The sequence below is a fragment of the Astyanax mexicanus genome, chromosome 19 (assembly GCF_023375975.1).
Source record: "Astyanax mexicanus isolate ESR-SI-001 chromosome 19, AstMex3_surface, whole genome shotgun sequence".
NCBI lineage: Eukaryota > Metazoa > Chordata > Actinopteri > Characiformes > Acestrorhamphidae > Astyanax > Astyanax mexicanus.
Genome location: NC_064426.1, coordinates 26527323 through 26554050, shown reverse-complemented (window position 1 = coordinate 26554050; position 26728 = coordinate 26527323). Strand labels below are relative to the sequence as shown.

The 26728-nt window shown below is 39.4% G+C and overlaps 1 protein-coding gene across 2 annotated transcripts in view; it reads left to right on the top strand.

The window, feature by feature from the left end:
• stat5a (signal transducer and activator of transcription 5a) overlaps window positions 1-26728 on the top strand; it is a 168688-nt gene that overhangs the window by 116722 nt on the left and 25238 nt on the right. For both annotated transcript variants that reach the window (XM_049467908.1, XM_049467907.1), the window contains 8 exons: window positions 931-1061; window positions 3931-4082; window positions 4726-4881; window positions 13270-13449; window positions 17552-17639; window positions 19400-19522; window positions 20798-20890; window positions 26264-26470. In XM_049467908.1, the coding sequence (XP_049323865.1) occupies window positions 931-1061; window positions 3931-4082; window positions 4726-4881; window positions 13270-13449; window positions 17552-17639; window positions 19400-19522; window positions 20798-20890; window positions 26264-26470 (1130 nt within the window). The remainder of the gene's footprint in view (window positions 1-930; window positions 1062-3930; window positions 4083-4725; window positions 4882-13269; window positions 13450-17551; window positions 17640-19399; window positions 19523-20797; window positions 20891-26263; window positions 26471-26728) is intronic.

Below are 26728 nucleotides of genomic sequence, written 5' to 3'. Positions count from 1 at the left end.
TGTTTTTTCTTTATTTTGTTAATGTTCTGCATTGTAGATTCATACTGCAGCCATTTAAACTATGAGAACTATAAGAAAAACATATGGAATCATTTAATGAATGTAAAAGTGACAAACAGACCAGAATGCTTTATATTTTAGATTCTTCAAAGAAGGTTTCCTCCTGCTTAGATAAATGCTTTACACATCTCTGATTTTTTTTTGTCAGCTTTATGGGGTAGAGTCACCTGGAATTGCTTTCAGTTAACAGCTGTGCTGAACTTTAAAAAAATGAATTAACTTAATATTTAACCTATTATTGTGTTTGAGAGAATTTCAAGAAATTTGAAAGTGTTGTCAAGTGACTAAAGACCATCAAAAAGGATGAGTTATGATGATGCTCTCATCAGAACCACTCAAGGAACGGACCTAGAAATTCCTAGAAAGTTTTCAAGAACTTTGAAATAATCCTGAAGTGCAGCCCTAAAGACATTTAAAAACGTTATGATGAAACTGGCACTCATCAGGACCGCCCCAGGAAAAGACAGCCCAAGAGTTACATCTGTTGTAAAGGATAAGTTCATTTAGATTTAACAGCTTCAGAATCTGCTTAACAGCACCCCAGATAAGAGCACCTTAATGCTTTTTCACAGAGTATTTTGGTTTGTTTAACACTTTTAAGTTACTTCATGATTCCTTATGCGTTTCTTTATAGTCTGGATCCGCACTATATCTTCCATAAAATAATGTTTAGTAAGGTAAATAGGGAGCAATGTGTTAAGGTGTCAAAGCCATAAGAATGGATCTGATTTAGGGGTTAATACAACCTATTCCATTCAATTTCCTGTACTGATCTTTCATTATATTGGGAAATCGCACATTACCTCAAGCCGCAGTTTCTGTTGTTTGACTAAACTCTGCCCTTTCTATTTCTGTGTTTGTATTTCATAGCTCAGCTGAGCAGCCTGGCCACGTTGCCCCCCGCTGACAGACAGCTGAGAGAGCCCAGCCTCCTCAGTAAGAGAGCTACTGTAGAGGCCTGGCTTACCAGAGAGGCTAACACCCTACAGAAATACAGACTGGTAAGTGTGTGTACACATACATATACACATATTCTGCTTAAAGAAATTAAGGGAGCACTTTCTCTATTCTTGCTCTATCTTACACTCCACCAACACCATGCCTCCTGCCTGAATCGGTTAAATAACAGCAGAGTTTATGAATATATCTATGCAGATGGGTGTGGTGGTCTGGAAATGAGGTGTGTTCAGATACATTTCTGGCATATTGCTATCTAAAAACACAGGTGTGCCACTGACTGAAAACAACCTAGATAGATGTCAACACTCAGATGTTTAATGCTGTGCACAAACCCAACTGTTCCATCAACAACAAACAGAATACAAAATGAAATAACATTATTCTGCATCCATGACCTGATCAAGCTAGAAAAGTAAAAGTATCTGCGCCATTAAAATAGCAATCTGCCAAAGCCAGAGTACACCTGGCTCTTAAAGGGAATAGCAAGTCACACGCTGATTGGTTTAATTAATTTCACGGTCAAACAAATACCCATGATTAATTAAGAGAATGAGTACATGCCTTTCACACGTTTTGAGCTGCGCAAGGTGTACTTTTCCTGCAGTTACGATAGCAAAGACACACTGTCACACTAAAGACACACTAAATTAAGTTATGATAAGTTGTCTGATGAGCACTAACGAATAGGTAAAATAATGGAACAGATTGCAAGCTTAATTCAGCGGAAATGCATCAATATTATTGATATATTTTCAGCAACAGCTGGAATTCATGCATCTTTAGCATTGTAAGCCTGTTGGGAGAATCGTCAAAAAGCGCTGTAATTCGTAATGCTGGTGGAAAACATTTTTTTTTTACTATTTTTCACGTTTCGCCCATTCGCATTTTCCCCAAGTCCAGATTTATTCTTTAAAAATGGACTTAGCAAGACAGTATGCATAACAATGCCTTTACAACACTTTTAGTTTCTTTCTAAATTCTTCTATTTATCAAACCAAATGCATTTTTAGAAGATCTATACTTTCAGATAAACCTCTTTGCTTGTTTTAGTGAGATCCATAAGAAATAAAAAACAGAATTTCCATGCAGATACGTAATGGGAAAGAGTTGATGATGTTAGCTTCATTAATAGACTAGGCTTATTTTTAGATAGCCCTTATTACTGTGCATCAGTGTAACCATAACAGAGCCTGATGAATGACCTGAGGAATGTGTTCGTAGCGGTAAAGAATGTGAGGAAGGCTGGCCTGAAGCAGTTAGTGTTACACCTTTTACCCACATTTAACCAGGAGATGTGTGGACAGGAATGACAGGAGCTGATATCTAAAGCTTGAAAGGTGCTGATGGCTGCCTGCGGTCATATAAACACTTACAGTAGAGTTTATGTGCATTGATATGTGCACATGTGTGTATTTATGTGTGTGTGTTGAAAGCTCATGGGCTTTGCTGAGGTTTTAATGAGACCGAAGACAATGGAGAATATACTTTATGAGCAGGTGAAGGGTGTGTTTCAGCTGATACCACCCCGTCTGTGTTCATGCTTCGTCATTGAGCGTGGCATTTAAGCCATCATTACTGTGGTGGATGTGTCCTTGGGTTTGGCATGGTGTGCATACATACATGAATATATATGTACACACAAACAGGTGGATGGATAGCTGAAATTCTAACTGAATGACAGAGTTAGTGTGATTAGTGAATTGCATATACCTGTCAGATAACAAGTATATTATAAATGCAATAAAATCAGTTTAATTTATTGAGTATTATAAGTTCTTTTAATGTATAAATACTGTAGTAAGTATTTTTTGCTCTATAAATCGCACTTAAAATCCTTTAATTTTCCAAAAATCAACAGTGCGCCATATAATCCGTTGCACCTTATGTATGAATTTTACTAGTCAGGATGTAAGGAGCAGTAAAGTCATTCAGCTGCTAAAGTGCAGCGGCATTAGCATTAGCCGCTAAGCACTAGCTCTTTTGCCGTTCAGAAGTGAGTATACCGGACTGTAGTCTGCGCTTTTACCATGTTGCCAAAAAGCTACATGGGACAAACCTGTAGCTGATAGCGCCCTAGGTTACCGGAGAACTCAGGGTCCCTCAGTCTAGTGCTATTGGGTGGCATTTACTAACGCTAACTAGCGCTGCTAATCGGGGGCAGGCTAAGCACTGCAAACTGGGGCAGGTTAAGTGCTTGCTGACCACTGCTGCCTAGCTCTGCTGACCGGGGCTCGCTAGTGCTGCTAACTGTGGATGGCTGGCACTGATAACCATGGCTGGCTAGCGCTGCTAAACAGGGCAGGCTAAGCGTTGCACTGCTAACCAGGGCTGGCTAGTTCTGCTAACTGTAGCTGACTGGCACTGATAACCATGGCTGGCTAGTGCTGCTAAACAGGGTAGGCTAAGTGCTGCTAACCCGGGCTGATTAGCTTTGCTAACTGGGGTGGGCTAGCACTGCTCACCGGGGCAGGCTACCCACGATTAGCGCTGTAATTATCCCCAAATCCCACTGGAAAGTGTTGCTGTCCTTTCATTGTGTTCACTTAGTGCGATGTGCTCTTAACAAGCTGAAAAGTATGTAGTCGGTTAGATTTTAGCTTTACTTTGTCTTTCTTGGCTTTTTTGCATGTCTGTAAATAAATAAGCCAATGCTTTAATAAGTGTAGCTTCAGTTTGCTTCAGGTGAGGTAGTCCAGTTTGTTTTAGGGGAGGGTTAGCTTTTAGCCTAGCTGGGATCCTCATTTGCTCCCTGCTTTTGCTCGGTAGATTGGATTGCTCAAGGATTGCTCTAAAATATAAACAATTTATTTAGACGATCCTCTAGTTTATGTATGTAATGTACATTTGTGGGTCATAAATATAAAAAGGCAACACTTTTGCTATGTAACAGTTTTTGGTGTGTTTTCATAGGGACTGGCAGAGAAGCATCAAAAGACACTGGCCTTGTTGCGGAAACAGCAGACGGTGATTTTGGATGACGAGCTAATTCAGTGGAAGAGGCGTCAGCAACTGGCTGGTAACGGAGGACCACCAGAGGGGGGACTCGACATTCTTCAGTCATGGTAAATATATAACACACACAATATCATCTCAGATATACAGCTCATGAAAAAATTAGAAACCAATTAAAAATAATGAGTTTTTGATTTCACCAAATTATAAACCTCTGGAATATAATCAAGAGAAAGATGGATAATCACAAGCCATCAAATCAAGCTGAATTGCTTGAATTTTTGCAGGAGAACATGCCAAGATGCATGAAAACTGATTAAAAAACAGAGTTTTTCCACTAAATATTGATTTCTGAACTCTTAAAACTTTATGAATATGAACTTGTTTTCTTTGCATTATTTGAGGTCTGAATTCTCTGCATCTTTTTTTTTGTTATTTCAGCCATTTCTCATTTTCTGCAAATAAATGCTTTAAATGACAATATTTAAATTTGGAATTTGAGAGACATGTTGTTCGTAGTTTATAGAATAAAACAACAATGTTCCCTTATTTTTTTCAGAGCTGTATGTTGTTCTTTATTATACTAACGTAGCATAAATAAATATTTAAATATAAAACAGTACATAGCATGTTATGTACTATATAGAATGATTTATGCATTTATGCACATTTCTGTATCACATAGATATTTCAATTTTTTTTTTACTTTGTAGGCTTCATATACCAAATGTGTGTGTGTGTGTGTGTGTTTAGGTGTGAGAAACTGGCAGAGACCATTTGGCAGAACAGACAGCAGATCAGAAGGGCGGAGCATTTAAGGCAGCAGCTGCCCATTCCCGGCCCCATAGAGGAGCTGCTCAATGACCTCAACAGCACCATCACTGACATCATCTCAGCCCTCGTAACCAGGTGTGTGTGTGTGTGTGTGTGTGTGTGCACATGTGTGTGTGTTTGGTTCTAGACTTTCCATCAGTTCTAGCAGGAAAACTCTAGAAACAAAGTGCAGCAAGAAAGATTTAATCCCAATAAACACGTATGACAATTAGTAATAGTGAATATAGTGTATATAGAGTCTTTGGCAAAAGCCCCGTCGAAGCCCAGGTCGTCTGGAACCTCGCAGATCCTGCCGTACTTGTACGGCGGGGGCGGAGCCTATCCCCAAAAATATAAAAAGATATAATTATAACAGTATATTCATTTGACGTCTGTATAAAAATCTTACAACCGCCTCCAGTTGTTTGCAATTAAATAGATATATTAAATAGATATATAAATAAATAGATATATATGTACATAAATTACTTACTCAGACATCAGGTATCCCGAACAAGATGGGTGAGGGTATAAGAGCGAGCACGGCTCGCGACTGCAGCAGCGCGGACTACGAGTCCAGTTGGTATTTAGAGCGGGCACGGCCCGCGATCGCAGCAGCGCGGACTACGAGTCCAGGGTTAATAGAGCGGGCACGGCCCGCGATCGCAGCAGCGCGGACTACGAGTCCAGGGTTAATAGAGCGGGCACGGCCCGCGATCGCAGCAGCGCGGACTACGAGTCCAGGGTTAATAGAGCGGGCACGGCCCGCGACCGCAGCAGCGCGGACTACGAGTCCAGTGGGTATTTAGAGCGGGCACGGCCCGCGACTGCAGCAGCGCGGACTACGAGTCCAGTGGGTATTAGGGCGGGCACGGCCCGAGATTTAAAAGACTTTCCATTATCATTGACTGCTATAACATTTTACTGATGATTGTTAATAGACACCTTGTAAGTCATGATGCGAACAAAGCAAATATAACAGGGGAAGCGAAATTAATGTCAAAACAAATGTCAGGAAGCACCAAATGCAGAACACCCCCAAATGGAGAACACCCCCAAAACCAAAGGACCAGGGAAAGTAACATCAGCACAAACCATAAGACATAAAGCAACGACAAACCGGATCGGATACTTAACATTGAGGCACGTAATTTGCACAGCAGTACGTCAAAGCAACCCGTGATCGGTAAATGCGCAAAACTTCTACCACTAAAAAAGTTCTAAGGCAATAGCATCCGCTGCCCACGGCGTTGATTAATATTTTAAAACACGGCATCGTAAAAGTAGAAATTCTGCAAGAAAGGTACATGCCAATCATAAAACAAAACATAGCACAGGCAACACAAAATTAACCCAATAAAAGGCAGTAAATCACCAGAATTAGACCAGGTACGGAGTCAGTGCAGTCCACGAATCACGTAATCGAGAACCTGTGCAGTACTGTACATCCGAGTGTTTCTTATACAAGCAGCATCGGACACGAGTCCAATCAAGCAGCGGAGCGGGCACGGCCTGAGACAATAAACCACGCGGACTGCGAGCCAGTAAAGCATTAGAGCGGGCACGGGCCGAGATAACAAACAACGCGGACTGCGAGTACGGTAAAGCATTAGAGCGGGCACGGCCCGAGATTATAAACGATGCGGACTGCGAGTATAGCAAACCATTAAAGCGGGCACGGCCAGAGATAATAAACCGCGCAGACTGCGAGCCATTAAAGCATTACAGAGCGGGCACGGCCCGAGATTATGAACAACGCGGACTGAGAGTGCGGTAAAGCATTAGAGCGGGCACGGCCCGAGATAATAAACGATGCGGACTGCGCGTACAGTAACCAGCAGAGCGGCCACGGTCCGAGACAATAAACAACGCGGACTGCGAGTACAGGCAACCATTAGAGCGGGCACGGCCCGAGATAATAATCACGGACTGCGAGTACAGTAAACCATTAGAGCGGGCACGGCCCGAGATAATAAACAACGCGAGCTGCGAGTACAGCAAAGCATTAGAGCGGGCACGGCCCGAGGTAAACAACGCGGACAGCGAGTCATTAAAGCATTAGAGCGGGCACGGCCCGAGGTAAACAACGCGGACAGCGAGTCATTAAAGCATTAGAGCGGGCACGGCCCGAGATAATAAGCAGCGCAGAAAGCGAGACACTAAAGCAGTAAGTAGAGCAGGCACGGCCCGAGACAATAAGCAGCGCGGAAGCGAGAACAGAAAAGCAATTGAACGGGTACGGTCCGAGATAAGAAGCAGCGCAATAGGCACTTGCGACGAGCAAAACAGCTGCATAACAATGCTTTATAATAAAAAAGCGTATTACAACCAATTATGAAATTTACAAAATAGCGCCACTTCGACAAAATAACTTAAAACAAATGAAACAGTCAATACAATCACCCAATACGAAAAAGTATTAAAGCAGCTCCATAACAAAAAAGTGCCACAATACAAATATCAAATACAGTGCTTCTAAATTAATGTGTAAAATACGAAGGTATATAAAATGGAGAAAACGGCACCCATTATAGAGCCGGTTCCAATAGTTGACTTCGAAGAGTCGGCTCCTGAGCCGGATCGATCGCGAACGACACATCAATAACATTCAGCAACAGTAAAGCCCAAGACCGATAAACGAACCATAGGAGCGTCGCGAGAATGAGATCACAACGAACGAGGATTAACCAAGTACACTAAGTTTATTTATCATCGATCAAATTAGGTTTTGGTGCTGCATGAACGAAACACTTTGCATGCAGTGTCTGAAGGGTCGGCTCCACTGAGGCGTGGGCGTGTGTGTGTGGACAGTAGGAAGGGAGCAGGCTATCAGCGCCACATTGCTGGTTCAATAAAAAACCCAAGTTAATTTCGAGCACTAAACGTAAGCAACACAAGCAGGCGTGCGGAGCAGCAGAAACGTAAAAAACGGAGGGCGGGCGCGGGGTTAAAACTATCGGGTGCCAGCAGGAGCGGGTTTAAAAACAGCCATCCAGCCCAGACTTCTCGAGCGAAGCGTACAAACTCAGCCACAGGCACCGGACAGAGCCGTGGAAAACGCAGAAACACCAAGCAACTATCCGAACACCGCCGAGAAAAGCCTCAGCACTAGACCAGAACGCCACAGAATCGACACTGAGCCGAAACAACCAGCACGATTCAGCACACGGCTGCAAGCCGAGACAAAGCATCGGAGCAGCAAGCCTCGAAGGCAAGCGCGACACGGTCACGTGATCCAGCAAAACAGGAACCCAGACCGCCAACAGCAAACATAACGAGGATCCAACCAAAACGCCAGCGACAGAACAGAGAGCAATACAAACCAACATGGATCCTACGAGCAGGAAAACGAGCCAACTACGAACGAGCAGCCACGCAGACGGGCGAAAACGGCAAACTGAGAGCAAGGTAATGACAAATGGCAGAAACACCATGAAGCCACGCGGCAACGACCGGCGCCCGAAAACGTATGTCAGCGTCTGCAAGCAGGGGAGAACAGGTATGAGGGAGGTCTTTTAAGGACAGGTGGGAGTTGGTGATTGGCTGAGAAAAGTGGCGTGATTTCGAGTTTCCCGCTAGAACCTGCGCAGAGCTTTCAGATCTTTCCATTAAATGTCCAGTAATACACGTTTCTTTTCATGCACACTGTTTCTCCACCAATCATGCCTTTCCTTTTTTAATTTAGCTTCTGATGCTGTGGTCTGATTTTGTGATGAGAACACAGTACAGTTTATATTTTCTGATGACTTTTTCTTAATTTAGGTCATATTTGTGCACCACCACAGGAAATTGCAGTCTAAAGCATGTTGCTATCTACTGTTTTTATTTTCAGATTGATAGATTGATAGCTGCTTGGAGTCTTGGATGAATGTATAATTGTAGAACCATATGGTTGGTAAATGTATGTTAAGGTCATGAGAGGTTTTGTATCTTGACATTTTTTCTTTTAGATGTTTTGTCAAAACAAAACTACAGTTATACTTTACTAGTCAAATTAACAATTATGTCCATTATTGATGCCTTATAGATGCCTAACTAACATTTAAATCAATGTCAATTAAATGCAACTTAACTCTTAGTTCAATGTACATGATTCTAATCCTAACCCTAAAGCATTGTCTTGTTTTGTATATTCTTATCATAAATTTGTATACTATAATGATAGTCTGTATCTCAATGTATAGAGAGTTACCATCTACCGAAGTCAAATTCCTTGTGTATGTTAAGTATACTTGGCCAATAAAACTGAAACTAAACTAATTTAATCAAACCTAAAACCTAAACCTAAAACATAAATCTAACCCTAAACTTTAACCTGAACCTTAAATCTAAACCTTAACCCAAAATCTAACTGTAAACATAAAATCTAACTCTAAACATAAAATCTAAATTGGTAATGTACATTAAACAACATTAAAAACATACAATTTTTACAATTAACCTAAACCTTAAATCTTAACCTGAACTATAAATCTAAACCTGAAATCTTGACCTAAACCTAAAATCTGACCCTAAACCTTAAATCTTAATATGAACCATAAATCTAAACCTTAAATCTTAACCTAAACCTTAAATCTAAACCTTAAATCATAACATAAACCTTAAATCTAGACCTTACATCTTAACCTGAACCTTAAATCTAACTCTAAACCTTTACCTAAACCCTAACTTTAAACCTAAACCTTTAACTAAACGCCTAACCTAAACCTTTATCAAAACCTTTAATTTTAACCTAACCCCTAACTCTTAACCTAAACTTAAGCATTAACCCTTAAATCTTAACCTAAACCTTAAATCTTAACCTAAACTTTAATTGTATCCCTAAATCTTGAATCTTAACCTAAACCTGAAATCTCACCCTAAACCTTAAATATAACCCTAAATCTTAACCTAAACCTTAAATCTTAACCTACACCTTAAATCTAACCTTAAATCATAACCTAAACCTTACCATAAACCTTAAATCTTAACGTCAACTTCAACCTAAACCTTAACTCTTATCCTAAACCTTAAATCTTGAACTAAACCTTAAACCTTAACCTTAAATCTAAACCTTAAATCTTAACCTAAACCTTAAATCTTAACCTTAACTTTAATCTTAACTTAAACCTTAAAGCTAAACCTTAAATCTAAACCTGAAATCTAACCCTAAACCTAACTCTAAAATGTTCAGATTATAGTTCGGGTTAGAGTTTGGTGTGGATTTACATTTAATAGAGAATAATTTACTTTCACTTTAGAGTTGAGTTTTTCAGTATTTAGTGGACATGCAGTTGAATGTTATTTGAGTTATTTGAATAATTGAATAAAGTTAAGCAGCTATGAGGCATCCATAATGAACCATCCAAATAAAGGGATACCTCTTTTTTTTTTTTTACCAAGGGTCATAAAACTATATATATATATACACTAAAACAGCACTGCACACACACACACACACACACACACACACACACACACACATTTGCAAAGATAATTTTGGATCTATTGAAGAAGACGGACTTCCTTTGCCTGCAGATGTTTCTGCGTTTCTGCTAGATCAGCATAATGTCATTTCTTCTGTCTTGACTTACTGTTTTGTTGCTCAGGGCACCACAACAAAAACACTGTGCAGACTTTAGTCAAAACTAGAATAGCTCAATCAGACAAGACCTACAGTATCTGGTTGGCCTGTTATGCTTTTGAGTTGCTACCAAAACCACAAGAGAAGTGAGAGATTAGTGTTCGCTGGACTCAGTAATAAAGAGAGTTTGACCCAAATTGTAATCTTTCTTTTGATGCTACAAAGACTGTCACAACTACGTTGCAGTGAATTTAACAGGAGAGCCAGTTTCATCATAGGCTACGTTCACATTTGGAAAAATCTGATTTGGCACGTTCACACAGCCATGAAAAAAATCAGATCTGAGCCACAATGTGCAAAAATCTGATTTGAATCACTTCAGCCTGGTAATGTGAATGCAGCCATAACTGCATTCACTGTATTTGCAACTGCACTTGAGTTCTTTTTTCTTTTTTTTTTCGTTACTTGGTTGAGTAGTTCTTGCCATAATAGAGCATTGCACTGTATACCAGCTCTACCTCTTCATAAATTCATTAAGAGGCAGGAAATTTACGTAATTAACTCTTGACGAGTTCAGCACAGCTGTTAGCTGAAAGCCATTCCAGGAGACTCTACCTCATAAAGCTGACTGAGCGACTGTCATCTAAGCAAGAGGTGCTACTTTGAAGAATCTAAAATAATCAATAAATAAAATAAATATGTTTTTCTTCATAGTTTGGGTGACTTTAGAATTAATCTACAATGGCGAAAATGTAAAAATAATGAAAAACTTATGATAATCAAGATACACTTATGGGGCATTTATTAATTTAGCATTTTACCTCTTTACTTTATTTTCTACTTATGACATTTCTATAGATTTATACATCAAAGTAGCAGAAAGCTCATTTTACTGTGGCCATTATCACACCTCTCGTATTTCCGATGAATTAATTGGTATAAAAGACCACTATAATTGCTCTTTCCTTTATTCAGATAAATGAATCAGCAGGAACATAAAGCTTTCATTTGTGATTGATCAGTGTGTGGTCGTGTGTGAGCAGGGAGCAGAAGGGTGTGTGTCAGAGTGATTAGTGTTTCAGTAAGATGAAGTAATTCAGGTCTGCTTTACCCCACTATATACTACTGCACTGTAACCTGTCCACCAGCCCACATCACTCGCTGTCTGTCTCTAGAGAATCATCCCATGTGCTCTATATCCATACACACCACAGGGGATGAAAATGTGTGTGTGTGTGTGTGTGTGTGCATGTGTGTGTGTGTATATGTGTGTGTGTTGCCCCAGGCCACTCAAGCGCTGTAGCATTGAACTTAATGGGAGCCATGCTGCTTTTAAAAACCATCACTGTCTGAATGGATATCCATCATCCGTCATCTTCACTGGCCCTCTGTGTTTGTGTGTGTGTGTGTGTGTGTGTCTGTGTGTGTGTGTGTGTGTGTGTGTGAATCATCCAGATATAAATGTATCCGGAAGCCGCCACAGATTCCTCTTCATCTACCTTTGCATTTAGTCGGAAGCTACTATTGAATGATGCACAGGAAGAGGCAACCATACATGGAACCATTAAACTAATCAGTTTAATCTCAGATTTCCCATCTATAAGGTCGAATAGTGTCCTGGAAAATTGTGAACCTTCCGCTGTGAAGTGACCGGATTTTGAAACGACTGTGTGTGATCATAAAACGTGCTAGAAAAGCTGAGAAGATGCTGAGATGTTTTTTTTCTTCTCAGAGATAATTGCTACATGTGAACAGGCTTCAGTTGGGAATGTGTGTAATTTATGATCATATCATTATGATAGGCTTCAACCAGCTCAAGTGCTCTTACACTGAGTGTCTTCTTAGGAGACTCACTTTTGGTGTTTCTGCAGGAATCTGCAGTGAGATATTTCAACAATCCCAGAATCCAACTCTCCCTAAGTCTCATAGTATCTCATAGTAGCATTTTATGGTTCTGTCATTTTATTTCCTCCTTCATCCTGTTTTTTTCAGTTGGTCTGGACCCTACGGGGACCACCATGGAGCAGGCTTTATTTGTTTTTATTTACATGGCGATGGTGTGTTAGTAGTGTATGTTGTGCTGATATGAGTGGATCAGACACAGCAGTGCTGCTGGAGTTCTTAAACATCTCAGTGTCCACTTACTGTTCACTTTAGTCTGCACTCCCAACTACTGTGGCTACTCCACCTCGTGGATGGAAAGTCGGAAACAGAAGCTCTGAATCTGTTGTTGCACAATTTGTGTTGGTCATCCTCTAGTCCTTCACCAGTGATCACAGTATGCTGCTCACAGTATGCTGCTTACAGAATTCTGCCCACAGGTTGCTGCTCACAGTATGCTGCCCACAGAATGCTGCCCACCGTATGCTACTCAGAGGAAATTGACCACAGAATGCTGCCCACCGTATGCTGCCCACAGGATTCTGCTCAAAGGACATTGACCACAGGATGATGCCCATAGTATGCTGCCCATAGGATGTTGCCCGCAGTATACTGCTCACAGGACATTGACAACATTATGCTGCTAACAGTATGGTGCCCCTTAGAATTCTGCATACAGGACATTGACCACAGTATGCTGCGCAGGTATGCTGCACACAGTATGCTGTTCACAGGTCATTGCCCACAGTACACTTCCCACAAAATGCTGCTCACAGGTCATTGCCCACAATACGCTGCCCACAGTATGCTGCTTACAGGACATTGACCACAGGATGCTGCTCACTGGACATTGCCAAACAGTGTCAGCTTCTTTATTTAGTTTATTCAGATCTTCTTCTCCTCTGTTTGCTTTTCTAAGTAAGAGCTTCTTGATCAGTCAGACATAAACACCTGTGGAGCTTTTTAGACCTGAAGCTGCAGTGTATTGTATGTCCAGTAGTAGATCACTTCATGTGTCATTTCCTGTTTCTTTTCCGCAGCACCTTCATCATAGAGAAGCAGCCTCCTCAGGTGTTGAAGACCCAGACGAAGTTTGCAGCTACAGTCCGTCTGCTGGTGGGGGGCAAACTCAACGTCCACATGAACCCCCCTCAGGTCAAAGCTACCATCATCAGCGAACAGCAGGCCAAAGCCTTGCTCAAGAATGAAAACACCAGAAAGTAAGGGTTGCCAGATGCAAACACACACAGTTCAGTTCATTAGTGTAAGAGTAATTTCCTTATAGAAAGATTATGAAGAAGTTGAGGGACATTGCTTAATGAGGACACTTTCTTTTAGAGAGTCCTGATAAGACCCTAAAAAAAAGACCATAGCGTCAGAGTTTCGGAATATATCCACACTGATGGGCATGGTGGTCTGAAAATAAGGTGTGTTCATGTAAATATCTAGTGTGTTTCTATCTTTGCGGCGGGAAACACAGGTGCGCCACTGACTGATTAAAACCCTGACAACAGTCATCCGTCCAATCCTATCTTAGCCATGCAGGAAACCTCTTCCTGTACAAGTTTTCTACGGTTATCACGAGTCTTTTGAAGATGTAGGAAACTGTACTCTCTGTAACTGATACATTTAATAGTTATCTACAATATAAAGAGTCTGTGTTTCTGTCTCTTTTTCTAGTTATTATGATTAAAGTGTGAATGTGCTGTGTGTAAGTGTGTAAATGCTGCAGTAAAGAGTAACAGCAGTAACACAATCTGTTCCAGTAGTGCTTTACTACAGACAAATGTAAATGCATTTTTAAAATCCATTTCTAAAGCTCAGTATATTTATATTGGTACATGAAAGCCATAAGCTGTTAACCAATACAATTGTTTGTTAAAAATCACCCCCTCTTTAAGAAAAAAAAAAAGTATGATTTTTCAGGTTTTCACTTCTACAGTATGCTTAAATGGAAAAAATAAAGGGAAAACTAGGCTACACAAATAGACAACTAGAATGCTGCAAATAGAATAGGACTCTCTGGCGCAGATAAACACGAACTGGTTGGCACTGTGCCTAATCGCAGGTGTGAGTCAGAGTGGTATATTTACAGCTCTGGAAAAAATGAAAAGACCACTTCAGTTTCTGAATCAGTTTCTCTGATTTTGCTATTTATAGGTTTATGTTTGAGTAAAATGAACCTTGTTGTTTTATTCTATAAACTACAGACAACATTTCTCCCAAATTCCAAATAAAAATAGTCATTTAGAGCATTTATTTGCAGAAAATGAGAAATGGCTGAAATAACAAAAAATATGAAGAGCTTTCAGACCTCAAATAATGCAAAGAAAACAAGTTCATATTTAAAAAGTTTAAAGAGTTCAGAAATCAATATTTGTTGGGATAACCTTGTTTTTTAATCAAAGTTTTCATTCATCTTGGCATGTTCTTCTCCACCAGTCTTACACACTGCTTTTGGATAAATTTATGCTGCTCCTGGTGCAAAAATTTAAGCAGTTCAACTTGGTTTGATGGCTTGTGATCATCCATCTTCCTCTTGATTATATTCCAGAGGTTTTCAATTTGGTAAATTCAAACAAACACAAATAAATTTTAAGTGGTTTCTTATTTTTTTCCAGAGCTGTATATTCAATTGGTAGTTGACAATACTCTCTTGTTGCTGATGGCAATCTAACTAACTCCTCCCAGCAATGTTCTAGAATCTAATAGAGAACCTTTCTATGGACAATACAGACAGTTTTCACCAACAAAAGCAGGATTTAATACCCTTGATTTCAGAAGAAACAATGAATGAGCTGGTGTCCCATTACTTTTGTCCATACAGCATATAATTTCACTAACGTCTGACTGCAAACCAATCCCCAGTCAGATTCAGTAGATGTCAGTCAGATGTCTAACCCCTGCCATTTTACACACACTTACTCATGCTTATCTACCAGCCATCAGCACACTGAACAAACAGCATTCAGACAAATATCCAAAAGTGCACTGTATTTCTTTCCAGCCCTCCAGCCATCAGAGCTAATATAATGAACACAGAGCAAATAAATAACGACTGTGTTCTCTCTCTTCCTCTCGATATCCTCTGATTCCTCTTCTCTTCCTGACTTTCCTACAGTCATATGAAAAAGTTTGGGCACCCCTATTAATCTTAATCATTTTTAGTTCTAAATATTTGGGTGTTTGCAACAGCCATTTCAGTTTGATATATCTAATAACTGATGGACACAGTAATATTTCAGGATTGAAATGAGGTTTATTGTACTAACATAAAATGTGCAATATGCATTAAACCAAAATTTGACCTGTGCAAAAGTATGGGCACCCTTATCATTTTATTGATTTGAATACTCCTAACTACTTTTTACTGACTTACTGAAGCACAAAATTAATTTGGTAACCTCATTGAGCTTTTGCAAAAGCACACCTCAGGCGACTCTGTTTGTGGCGTGCTTGCAGAAATGGCTTCTTTCGCATCACTCTCCCATACAGCTTCTCCTTGTGCAAAGTGTGCTGTATTGTTGACCGATGCACAGTGACACCATCTGCAGCAAGATGATGCTGCAGCTCTTTGGAGGTGGTCTGTGGATTGTCCTTGACTGTTCTTACCATTCTTCTTCTCTGCCTTTCTGATATTTTTCTTGGCCTGCCACTTCTGGGTTTAACAAGAACTGTCCCTGTGGTCTTCCATTTCCTTACTATGTTTCTCACAGTGGAAACGGACAGGTTAAATCTCTGAGACAACTTTTTGTATCCTTCCCCTGAACAACTATGTTGAACAATCTTTGTTTTTAGATCATTTGAGAGTTGTTTTGATGAGCCCATGATGAAACTCTTCAGAGGAGATTCAAATAGAAGAACAACTTGCAATTGGCCACCTTAAATACCTTTTCTCATGATTGGACCTGGCTATAAAGTTCAAAGCTCAATGAGGTTAACAAACCTATTCAAATCAATAAAATGATAAGGGTGCCCATACTTTTGCACTGGTCAAATTTTGGTTTAATGCACATTGCAAACCTCATTTCAATCCTGAAATATTACTGTGTCCATCAGTTATTAGATATATCAAACTGAAATGGCTGTTGCAAACACCCAAATATTTAGAACTAAAATGGTTAAGATTAATAGGGGTGCCCAAACTTTTTCATATGACTGTAATCTCTTTTTATTCTCAGGGATACAATATAGGCTAGGTATATCAAGTCAAGTCAAGTCAAGTAGTTTTATTGTCAATACTGCATATGTACAGGACATACAGAGAATTGAAATTACGTTACTCTCCTTCCCAATTTTACAGCAAGTACAGATAATAGATATAATAAAGGAGAATGGGAGACACTATGTGTACAATACAGCAGGGACACAAATAGACATACATGAGACAAAAACAAGGTGCAGTGGTGTGGGGGAGGAATTGATATATAAATATAAGTAAATAAGTGAAAATAGATATATAATTATAATATAAAAGAGTGGGAGACACTATATGTTCAATACAGCAAGACACAATAAACATACATAAGACAATAGTGCAATATTGATGGTGATTGAGATGGAATGACAGTAAAAATAGTAAATAACAGTAGTGCAAATACGGTATATGGTATATAGCTTAAGGCTGGTAAAGTGAATGGGTGCGTAAGTCCTTAAAGTTCACAGTTTAATTAAGTGGAATTAAAGTGCGTATTGACAGTGCAAGTACATCAGTAGTGCAGGTGTTGTGTAGTGCAAGTCCGTTTGGAAGGGACCAGTACTTTGTGCATTGTAGTGCAGAGTTTCAGTACTTTATTAGTGGGGGGGGTCAGGATGCTGAGTGAGTGTGTGCTGGGGGCAGGATTGGGATGGGATTTATATCCCATTTATATTGGGATATAAATGATACTGTCACTGTCACGCAAAAAAAAAAAAAAATGTGGGGATTCCTGCACATTCATAGGGCTCTATCTTACACCCCTTGCACCCGTGCCATTAAAACAGCATCTGAGTTTATGAACATATCTATGTGCCCCGCTGATAAGATATCAACGCGCCAAAGCCAAAGAGCGTACCTGCCTCTTAAAGAGAATGACAACTGGCATACTGATTGGTTTATTTCACGATAGCCCCCAAAAAACACACCCTTGATTAATTAAGAGAGTTATTTCCTGCTGTTTGCATGTTTTGACACTCCTGGTGCAAAAAAATGAAGCAGTTCAGCTTGGTTTGATGGCTTGTGATATACAGTATATTCAATAGAAACTTCCTGTAATTGTCTGCAAATCCTAAATCTCTTTCAGCTCATGTAAAACATTTGTTCTTTTTGTTTTTTCCCCTTAGTGACAGCAGCGGAGAGATCCTGAATAATAACTGTGTGATGGAGTACCACCAAACCACAGGCACTCTGAGTGCACACTTTAGGAATATGGTGAGTGATGGTGAGCTCAGTAAATCTGTACATTTCCATGTGAGTGCAGTAATAACACAATTACTACCACAAGCAAGTTAGTAGAAAAGCAAAACTGTGATTCATTTAGCCTGAAGTGTTTTGATGAAACAAATTTGATTCCTTAGAGAATTATCACTGGAATGTTCAAATTCAGTGAATGATGTTTTTTTAGTTAGAGCATAATACTGGTATTACTGGAGAGGATACTCCCTAACTGCACTGAAAAAAATGATGAGTAAAAATTACTTTTAAAAAGTTTCGCCAGATCTTGACTAAAGATTACTTTATAAAGTACCCGGATACATCCCTTGTGTATGGAAGAAGCTTGTTCTAATTATTTAGTCTTATAAAATGAAAAATAAGTATTTTCTTTTTGTGTAAAGGTAAATGGTAATGTAATATATATATATATATATATTTTTTTTTTTTTTTACGGAAGGGAAAGGCTTTATTGTGCCTTGGGATAGAGGGTACGGGAAATTATGAAGCTGTGTCTATGTTTTTGTGGATAGTTTGATGTTTGAACGTGCAAAATAAATAAACAGAATACTGTACAAAAGTTTTGCAACTTTCTGCATTTGCTTTTTTTGGTGCTGTAAATTTAGTAAATTTAATTTCAGATTAATTTAAGAAACTTCAACTCGGTTTCAAGACTTAAATGTTACATAGAGTAAATAAGTGATCTGAACTTCAGATAATTCTTTCTTTTAGTAAATTTTACTTAATTTATTTTGGCTAAATCAATCCTTTCTTTAGTAACCTTTACTTAATTTCTGCATACAATATTACCTAATTACAATTACTTAATTTAAACAATATTATTCAAATAATGTATGATACATATAGATTTATAATTCCTGAAATGTAAACATTTTTAGTTAAAACACATATAATACATAGTATACTAAAAAGAATGTAATACATGCCATCCATGATTTGAGACAGTGACACTTGGTCTGTTTACAAAATAAATCTTTGAGATTATGTAAAAATTATGTAAAAAAACTAAAATTATATATAATAATATTCTATAAATAAAGTAATTGTAATTAGGTAATATCATATGCAGAAATTAAGTAAAGTTTAATAAGAGAAAGGATTGATTCAGCAAAAATAAATTAAGTAAAGTTTAATAAAAGAAAGGATTGATTCAGCAAAAATAAATTAAGTAAAGTTTACTAAAAGAAAGGATTAACTGAAGTTCATTTCTCTTATTTTCTCTATGTAACATTTAAGTCTTGAAACTGAGTTGAAGTTACTTAAATTGATCTGAAATTAAATTTACTCAAAAAAAGCAAATGCAGAAAATTGCAAAACTTTTTTTAAGTCAATTTTATTCATCACTTTTTTCAGTGTGGGGCCGTACAGGCCGTGGACGTTCTGCTCATCCATAATCAATCACTGTCTCTGTATTAAACACACCAACAGCACAAGACTTTCCTATGCAGTAGAATCATGGTCCTGATTTTAGGCTGATTGAGTTAGATCTCTGAGTTCAGGCAGATTTGCTCAGAGATGCAGCACACTGAGGCGGGCTGGAATGTACCACGGAGGTTCCGTTCTCAATTATGCATTCCTCACAAGCCTCAGAATTAAACAGGGTCCTCTCAGGCCACTGTACATCCACTCATCATCATCATCAGCCGCTGTGATATACCCCATTAAATCCACTCCCTGCAAACCACTAACACTTTCTGTTTCTTTCTCCTCCTCTCGTTTTATCCATCTCTGTTCTGTAGTCTCTGAAGAGGATCAAGCGTTCGGACCGCAGAGGGGCGGAGTCTGTTACAGAGGAGAAGTTCACCATCTTGTTTGAGTCGCAGTTTAGTGTTGGAGGCAACGAGCTAGTTTTTCAGGTCAAGGTGAGATGGACCACTTCAGTTGTTTTAAAATATGCTTATTGCATATGGTAAAAATAAAGTTAATTGAATATTGAAGTAATTCTTGGAAGTGTAAATGGTAAAAATGTGATGCTCAGATGTCATTTATAGGAGTTTTTACAACCTTACAAATTCTGCCACGCTGTTATATACAGTATTTAAAGTGGCAGTCTGTATTATTTAGTTTCTAAACTGAAAGCAGAAGCATTTCTAACTAGACAAGGGATTAAATATTGTGTTTAATGGTATCAGTGTGCTGTAACAACCATCCCTGCTAAGCCTAATATATTCTTTCTAAAAACTGGAATGTTGGGTCGCTTTTTTTTTTAGTTCTTCTGGCCACATCACACGTCTTTACGTACTTACGTCACATATACAGCCTCTAAAAGAGGATCCGGCTCAGTTTTACTGAACGCGAGCGGCTGGTGGAGCAATGGAGACTTCAGAAGAGGAACCTCAGACCACAGTAGCTCATTTACTCTTAGTAAAAACAAAGAAACGAAAGAGTAAAGCAAGCTCCAAAGCCAAAAATGAATGCTAAAACCAGGATTAATATCAGATTGGCGTTTGAAAAGGGTTTAAAAGTGAGTCTGACTGAGCACGCTCTCTCTTTCTCTCTGACTGAACATAATCTGGAATCGGATTCATCCGCCCTGAAAGGAGACCGCATCACACCCACCCAGTTTAAATTGATTCTTCCGCATGCTCGGTGCAATTACCCGTTCTCACCAGAGAGGGTTTAAACTCTCAAATCCCAAAACTTACAGATATCAGCTTTAATGAAGGACTTGTAAAATAAATAAATAAATAAGCTGAAATAGTATTTAATGGCTATTAATAGCTGTACAAAACATAGACACAACAATGTCTCTCCAAAATGAAACCCCCACAGATCTCGGTCACAGTGCCTCTGCTGGCTGGTTGCAGTATAATGTGTAGCTCCACTTTTTCCATATGTTTTAATAACACAAAAACGTGTTAATTTTTTTTCTAGTCTTTTCTATGATGGACAGCTATGACTGGAGCAGTTCATTAGCAGGACCTACAATCCCCCACCCTATCTGTTTTCATTACATGGAGTAGCTGAAATAAAGTGGAACATTAGCTTTGCCTCTCTTTTGTGCTATAAACTCAGTGAAGGCAGTCTGAGACACACATAGTTTTTTGTTCAACTGCATAAGGTGGGGTGACCTTGTTGCAGTCGTTTACAGCTTGCATCTTTTTTTCATCTACTTCTGTTTGTTCTCTCTTTCTCAGACGCTATCCTTGCCTGTGGTAGTGATTGTCCATGGAAGTCAAGACAACAATGCCACAGCCACAGTTCTGTGGGACAATGCTTTCGCAGAGCCGGTGAGTTTTTAGAGGACATTAAACCTGATGAATGGGTCCAAACATGATTTGTACCTTATTATATTTGACTCAGAGGAATAACAAAAAATGTTCTGGGTCAGATTGACTCGGCTTGTGCATGTTTAGTCACTGTGAAGTAGTTATCAACAAACATGAACCCTTTAACCAGAACCTCAGTGTACCTTAGTGATGTTTATTCCCTGTTTTTGACTAATCAGTGGAGTGTTGTTTTTCTGTTTTATGAAATGCACTAAATATTGGTTAATTATACTTTGTACATGGGAGAAAGTAGAAGTCATATTAGCTCTGTATCTGCGTGGTTGTGTAAGTGTGGATTTAGATGTGTGCACATTTTTGTTTATGGATTTTGCAGTTGCAGCTCTTTTTTTTTGTTGATATTTTTGTATTACAGTCATATTATTGATATATACAGGGGTTGGACAATGAAACTGAAACACCTGTCATTTTTGTGTGGGAGGTTTCATGGCTAAATTGGAGCAGCCTGGTGGCCAATCTTCATTAATTGCACATTGCAGCAGTAAGAGCAGAGTGTGAAGGTTCAATTAGCAGGGTAAGAGCACAGATTTGCTCAAAATATTGCAATGCACACAACATTATAGGTGACATACCAGAGTTCAAAAGAGGACAAATTGTTGGTGCACGTCTTGCTGGCGCGTCTGTGACCAAGACACCAAGTCTTTGTGATGTATCAAGAGCCACGGTATCCAGGGTAATGTCAGCATACCACCAAGAAGGACCAACCACATCCTGTCTGATGTCAAGCTGTCTGAAAGGGATGCTCGGGTGCTAACCCGCATTGTATCCAAAAAACATAAAACCACGGCTGCCCAAATCACGACAGAATTCATTGTGCATCTCAACTCTCCTGTTTCCACCAGAACTGTCCGTTGAGACAAAAAATTATTGTGGACTAAAACCAGGTGTTTCAGTTTTATTGTCCAACCCCTGTACCTGCTCAAATGTTAGAAAATAATAATATCACCAAAACTCGGAGGTCAGAACAAGCACATGACCCTCCAATACGTGACATTAGCCTCCACCTCATTTTAAACTGTAATTGTATGTTTTAGACATTCTCTCAAGTCTGTCCTACCTAGCAACAGTTGCTCCCAATGGCTTTACAAAACATGGACATTGCAGTCTCACAAAAGTGAAACCATCACAGATCTAGTGCCTCTGCTGGCTGGTTGCAGTATGAACCAAAGTTAGTGGGGTGGTTTTGAGGAAATAAGAATCTTCAGAATGGTCAGTAGTTTCTGCCGTGCCATGCATAAATCACTTAGAATTCACATTTTGCGGCACATGCACCACTAGTTTGGGTGAGAGTTTGGGTGAGAATCAGCCCTAAATTCAAACCAGAGCCGGGTCGATGTAACTCAAGCTCACTGTAGGCGCTTTTCCACCAGCGTGGTGCCGATGCTAGTGCCAGGTTCCCGAACGGTGCTTTGCGTTTCCACCCCAAAATCGCAGGTGCTCGACCAGAAAAGCTGGTTCCGTTCTGGCCCCACAATCTTGCTGGTCTGAAACCAGTGAACCTGTGACGCGAGCAGCCAAAGGGCAAGGCGTTGAAGCATCTCCGGGGCAAAGCTCACCTCCATACACACCTAAGAGCAGCAGAAGCAGCTAAATGAATGAAAATGAAACAGTGGTCCACCGATGAAAGCAGCACAAGTTTCAAGAGGAGCTCGGGTTCCGCCGTGTTGTTTTCAAATCGCCCCCCGACTTCTGTTGACACCCACATTCACTACGTAGTGAGTGACTCCTTAGAGCAGTGGAAACGCAGGCCCCGGCTCTGGCACCAGCACTTTGTTGGTGGAAAAGAGGTATGTGTAAGCTCCAGTTTGGATCTAGGGCTGATTCTGCCAAGTATAAGGCAAGGCTAGGCCCGAGCCGCTTGTATCAACGCCCTGGTTGCTGAGTATAATATGGGAATCAGCCTGAGCCGCTTGTGCCAACACCACGGTTGTTGAGTATAATATGGGAATCTGCCCACGCTACTCTCCAGTTGCAGTATATAAACTATAACCATAAAGCTATATAAACTATAACCATAAAGATTCATGCTCAGCATAATTGCTTTGCTCAATTGTGTGTGTATGTATGTGTGTGCATTTACAGCACAAATGAGTCAGGGGTCGAATTTATTTGTGTGCAACACAAACAAACTTGTGAATAAAATGCAGTGGCATACTGTATTTTTTGGACTATTTGGCGCACTTAAAATCTTTAGTGCGCCTTATATACGAATTCACCAGTGAGGTATTAAGGAACAGTAAAGCCACTCCGGAGAAGTACAGCATTAAACGAATGAGTTTTCAGCGAAGTTTCTCCAGCACTAAGGCTGGGTGCAGCAGCAGTGTGTTTACCATATTAAAACAAGCTACGTGGGATGAACTAGCTGATTGCGCCCTGGGTTATCGGAGCACTCAGGGTTCCTCAGTTCAGTGCTATATGGTGATATTTACATCCTGCTAGCGCTGCAGTTAGCAACTAATGCTAGTGCTGCTGCACCCAGCCTTAGTGCTGAAGAATCTTTACTGAAAATTCACCCTTAGACAAATAATTGGAAATCTAAGCGGAAGCACAATACTCACCCAGAAATCTGTGTAGATTAACATTCAGCACAATGTTTTTATAAGAATTACAGTTTTGTTTACTTAGGTGCTTCTCTATCTTCCTCATTAGAAGGGAAACATGACGACTGTCTGACAATCTGGTGAGCCTTATGTATAAAAATAGGCCAGAAAATAGAGTTTTATTGATAGTGCACCATCCAGTGCACCTTATAGTCCGAAAAATATAGTACTTAAAATGTTGTGCTTGCCTTAACCTTAACTGCAGTCTTCTACTATCTGGTCTTTTTACTCAGTTTGAGGCAGAGGAAATACAACTTAGATGACTAGATTGAAGTCCACATGCATTACAGTACCTGTAATATACTATAAAGTTAACTAGATTTTATTCATGATCAGGAACATCCAAAATGATATGTATATATTTAAAAGCTGCCTGACGGGAAGTGTGCGTGCTCTTTCTTTTCCAGCCTTGAAGCTTGAAACTGTAACGATGTGATTCACTCTTTTGGATTGTCCCTTTCTGCAGACACAGGATGTGCTCTGCTTTTGCGCATCAATAGATCATTCTGATAATGAGTCATGGTCAGGATTCAAATACTGTACTTAAAAAAAAAGAAAGAAAAGTATTTGCTTGTGAAGCTGATTGAAGTTACTCATAAAAAGATTAGAAGAGCATTAGAAAAAATAGTCCTGATAAACCTGAACCTGTTGACACCGTGTCTAATGCTAAAGTTAGTTAATAATGTTTTTTTATGCAGTAATGCTTTAGAAGAACCGTTTTTGAATGCTTGAAAATGCCAGCTACACAAGCATGAATATGTTTCAAGGCACAACTCCGCATTTCCGTCTCTTATCCAAGGATATTAGGCATTTTGGACATTTCTAAGAAACATATTTGCAGTTTTGACAAGGTTGAAATCATGATGTTAACTTTTTCAGGGTCACTCCTGACTGAAAAGGATTCTATCATTTATATTTCTCTTAACATGCATCTTCCCATCAACTCTGACCAGTTTTCCTGCCAATGCTAAAGAAAAGCATCCCCACAGCATGATGCTGCCCCCACCATGTTTTACATTGGGGATGGTGCGTTGGTCTCATGTTCACCACAGCTTGTGTGCTGTGTCTCCTTGCCATATGGTTTGTGGCAAACTGCAAACAGCCCTTCTTGTGTCTTTCTTTCAGCAATAGATTTCTTTATTTTTTTGCAGCTTTTCCACAAAGACAAAATGTTCTTTTGTTTTGTGTTGTATTTAGATCTGTTTTAGCTGTTGTGCTGCTTCTTGAGGAATTTGTCGTCAAACATTGTGAGGTGTTAGCCACCTCGTACCCCATGTTTTAGAGCCGTTATAGCATTGTGGATGAACAGATTTTTAAGGAGGGCGTTTCACATTTTTCCCAAATTTGTTTGTCCACACCCTGGATTCTGGAACCAGCACAAATGAGTCAGGGGTCAGATTTATTTGTATGCAGATTGATTTTTGTTTTTATAGAAATGCAGTGACATACCGTATTTTTTGGACTATTTGGCGCTCTTAAAATCTTAAAATTTTTCCAAAATCAAAAGCAAATTTGTCACTGTTATATAAAGACCAAATGTTCTTTCGTTTTGTGTTGTATTTAGGTCTGTTTTAGCCATTACGCTGTTTCTTGGGGAATTTGGTGTCAAACATTGTGAGTTGTTAGCACTGCTTGGACCCCATGTTTTAGAGCTGTTTTAGCATTGTGGATGAACAGATTGTTAGGGTGTGTTTCACATTTTTCCCAAATTGGTGTTTTCGCACCCTGTATTCTGTACATTCTGGGCTTGATTTTAGGCTTGTTTTCAAATGAGTCAGGGGTCAAATTTGTTTGTATGCAACACAAACAGTGTTGTGATTGATTGGTTCTTCTTATTTTTGTTTTTATAAAAATACAATGACATACCGTATTTTTTGGACTATTTGGCGTGCTTAAAATCTTTATATTTTCCCAAAAATCGAAGCACATTTGCCACTCTTCCGTAAAGACCAAATGTGCTTTTGATTTGTGTTGTATTTTAGCTGTTATGCTGCTTTCTGAGGAATTTAGCGTCCAACATGGTTTCAGTAGAAAATGCTAATGTAAAAAAAAACCTTGGAAACATTTCTAGAACTAAAGAAATAGAAGAAAGGTCTTTAAAATGATCCAATCATGTTTGGCCCGGGCCACAATCTTCCTGAAGATGATTAATTTGCAAGATGGTTTACCTTTTTAATGGTTTAAGAACCTTCCGTATAATTAAAAAAAATAAGAGACCACTTTAGTTTCTGAATCATTTTCTCTGATTTTGCTATTTATAGGTATATGTTTGAGTAAAATGAACAATGTTGTTTTATGCTATAAACTACGGACAACATTTCTTCCAAATTCCAAAAAAATGAGATATGGCTTATAGACCATAAATAATGCAAAGAAAACATGTTCATATTCATATTCAAGTTTTAGGAGTTCAGAAATCAGTTTTTGGTGGAATAATCCTGGTTTTTAATCACAGTTTTCATGCATCTTGCCATGTTCTCCTCCACCAGTCTTACACACTGCTTTTGGATAACTTTATGCCACTCCTAGTGCAGAAATTCAAGCAGTTCAGCTTGATTTAATGGTTGTGATCATCCATCTTACTCTTGATTATATTCCAGAGGTTTTCAATTTGGCAAAATCAAGGAAACTAATTATTTTTAAGTGGCCTTTAGAGCTGTATGAACCATTTTAAGAGTGAAGACAAAAATGAATCATATTTGTCTTTCTTTTTTAGGGCCGGGTACCTTTCATAGTGCCGGACAAGGTGCTGTGGCCACAGTTGTGTGATGCTCTCAACATGAAGTACAGGGCGGAGGTGCAGTCCAACAGAGGCCTCTCTGAGGAGAACCTGGTGTTCCTCGCCCAGAAAGCTTTCAGCAGCTCCAGCTGCAACCCGGAGGATTACCGCAGTATGACCATGACCTGGTCCCAGTTCAACAGGGTAAGAGGCCACATCACATGAGCTTTGAGTGACAAGCAGCACCTACAGCTGAACAGGTTTCAGTAAGGTTGCATGATATTGTCGCTGTCACTCGAAAAAAACAGTTTCCAAAGCCTCTGCTGACTTTCTGCACTTTCATTCACACATTCACTGTGCTGATTATATGCTGTTGGTGAAATGTAAGTACTCAAAGTGATCTCGAGTGGTCGTCTGGAAGAAGCACAATAAAGGCTATGAGTCACAGAATCAGAAATATTT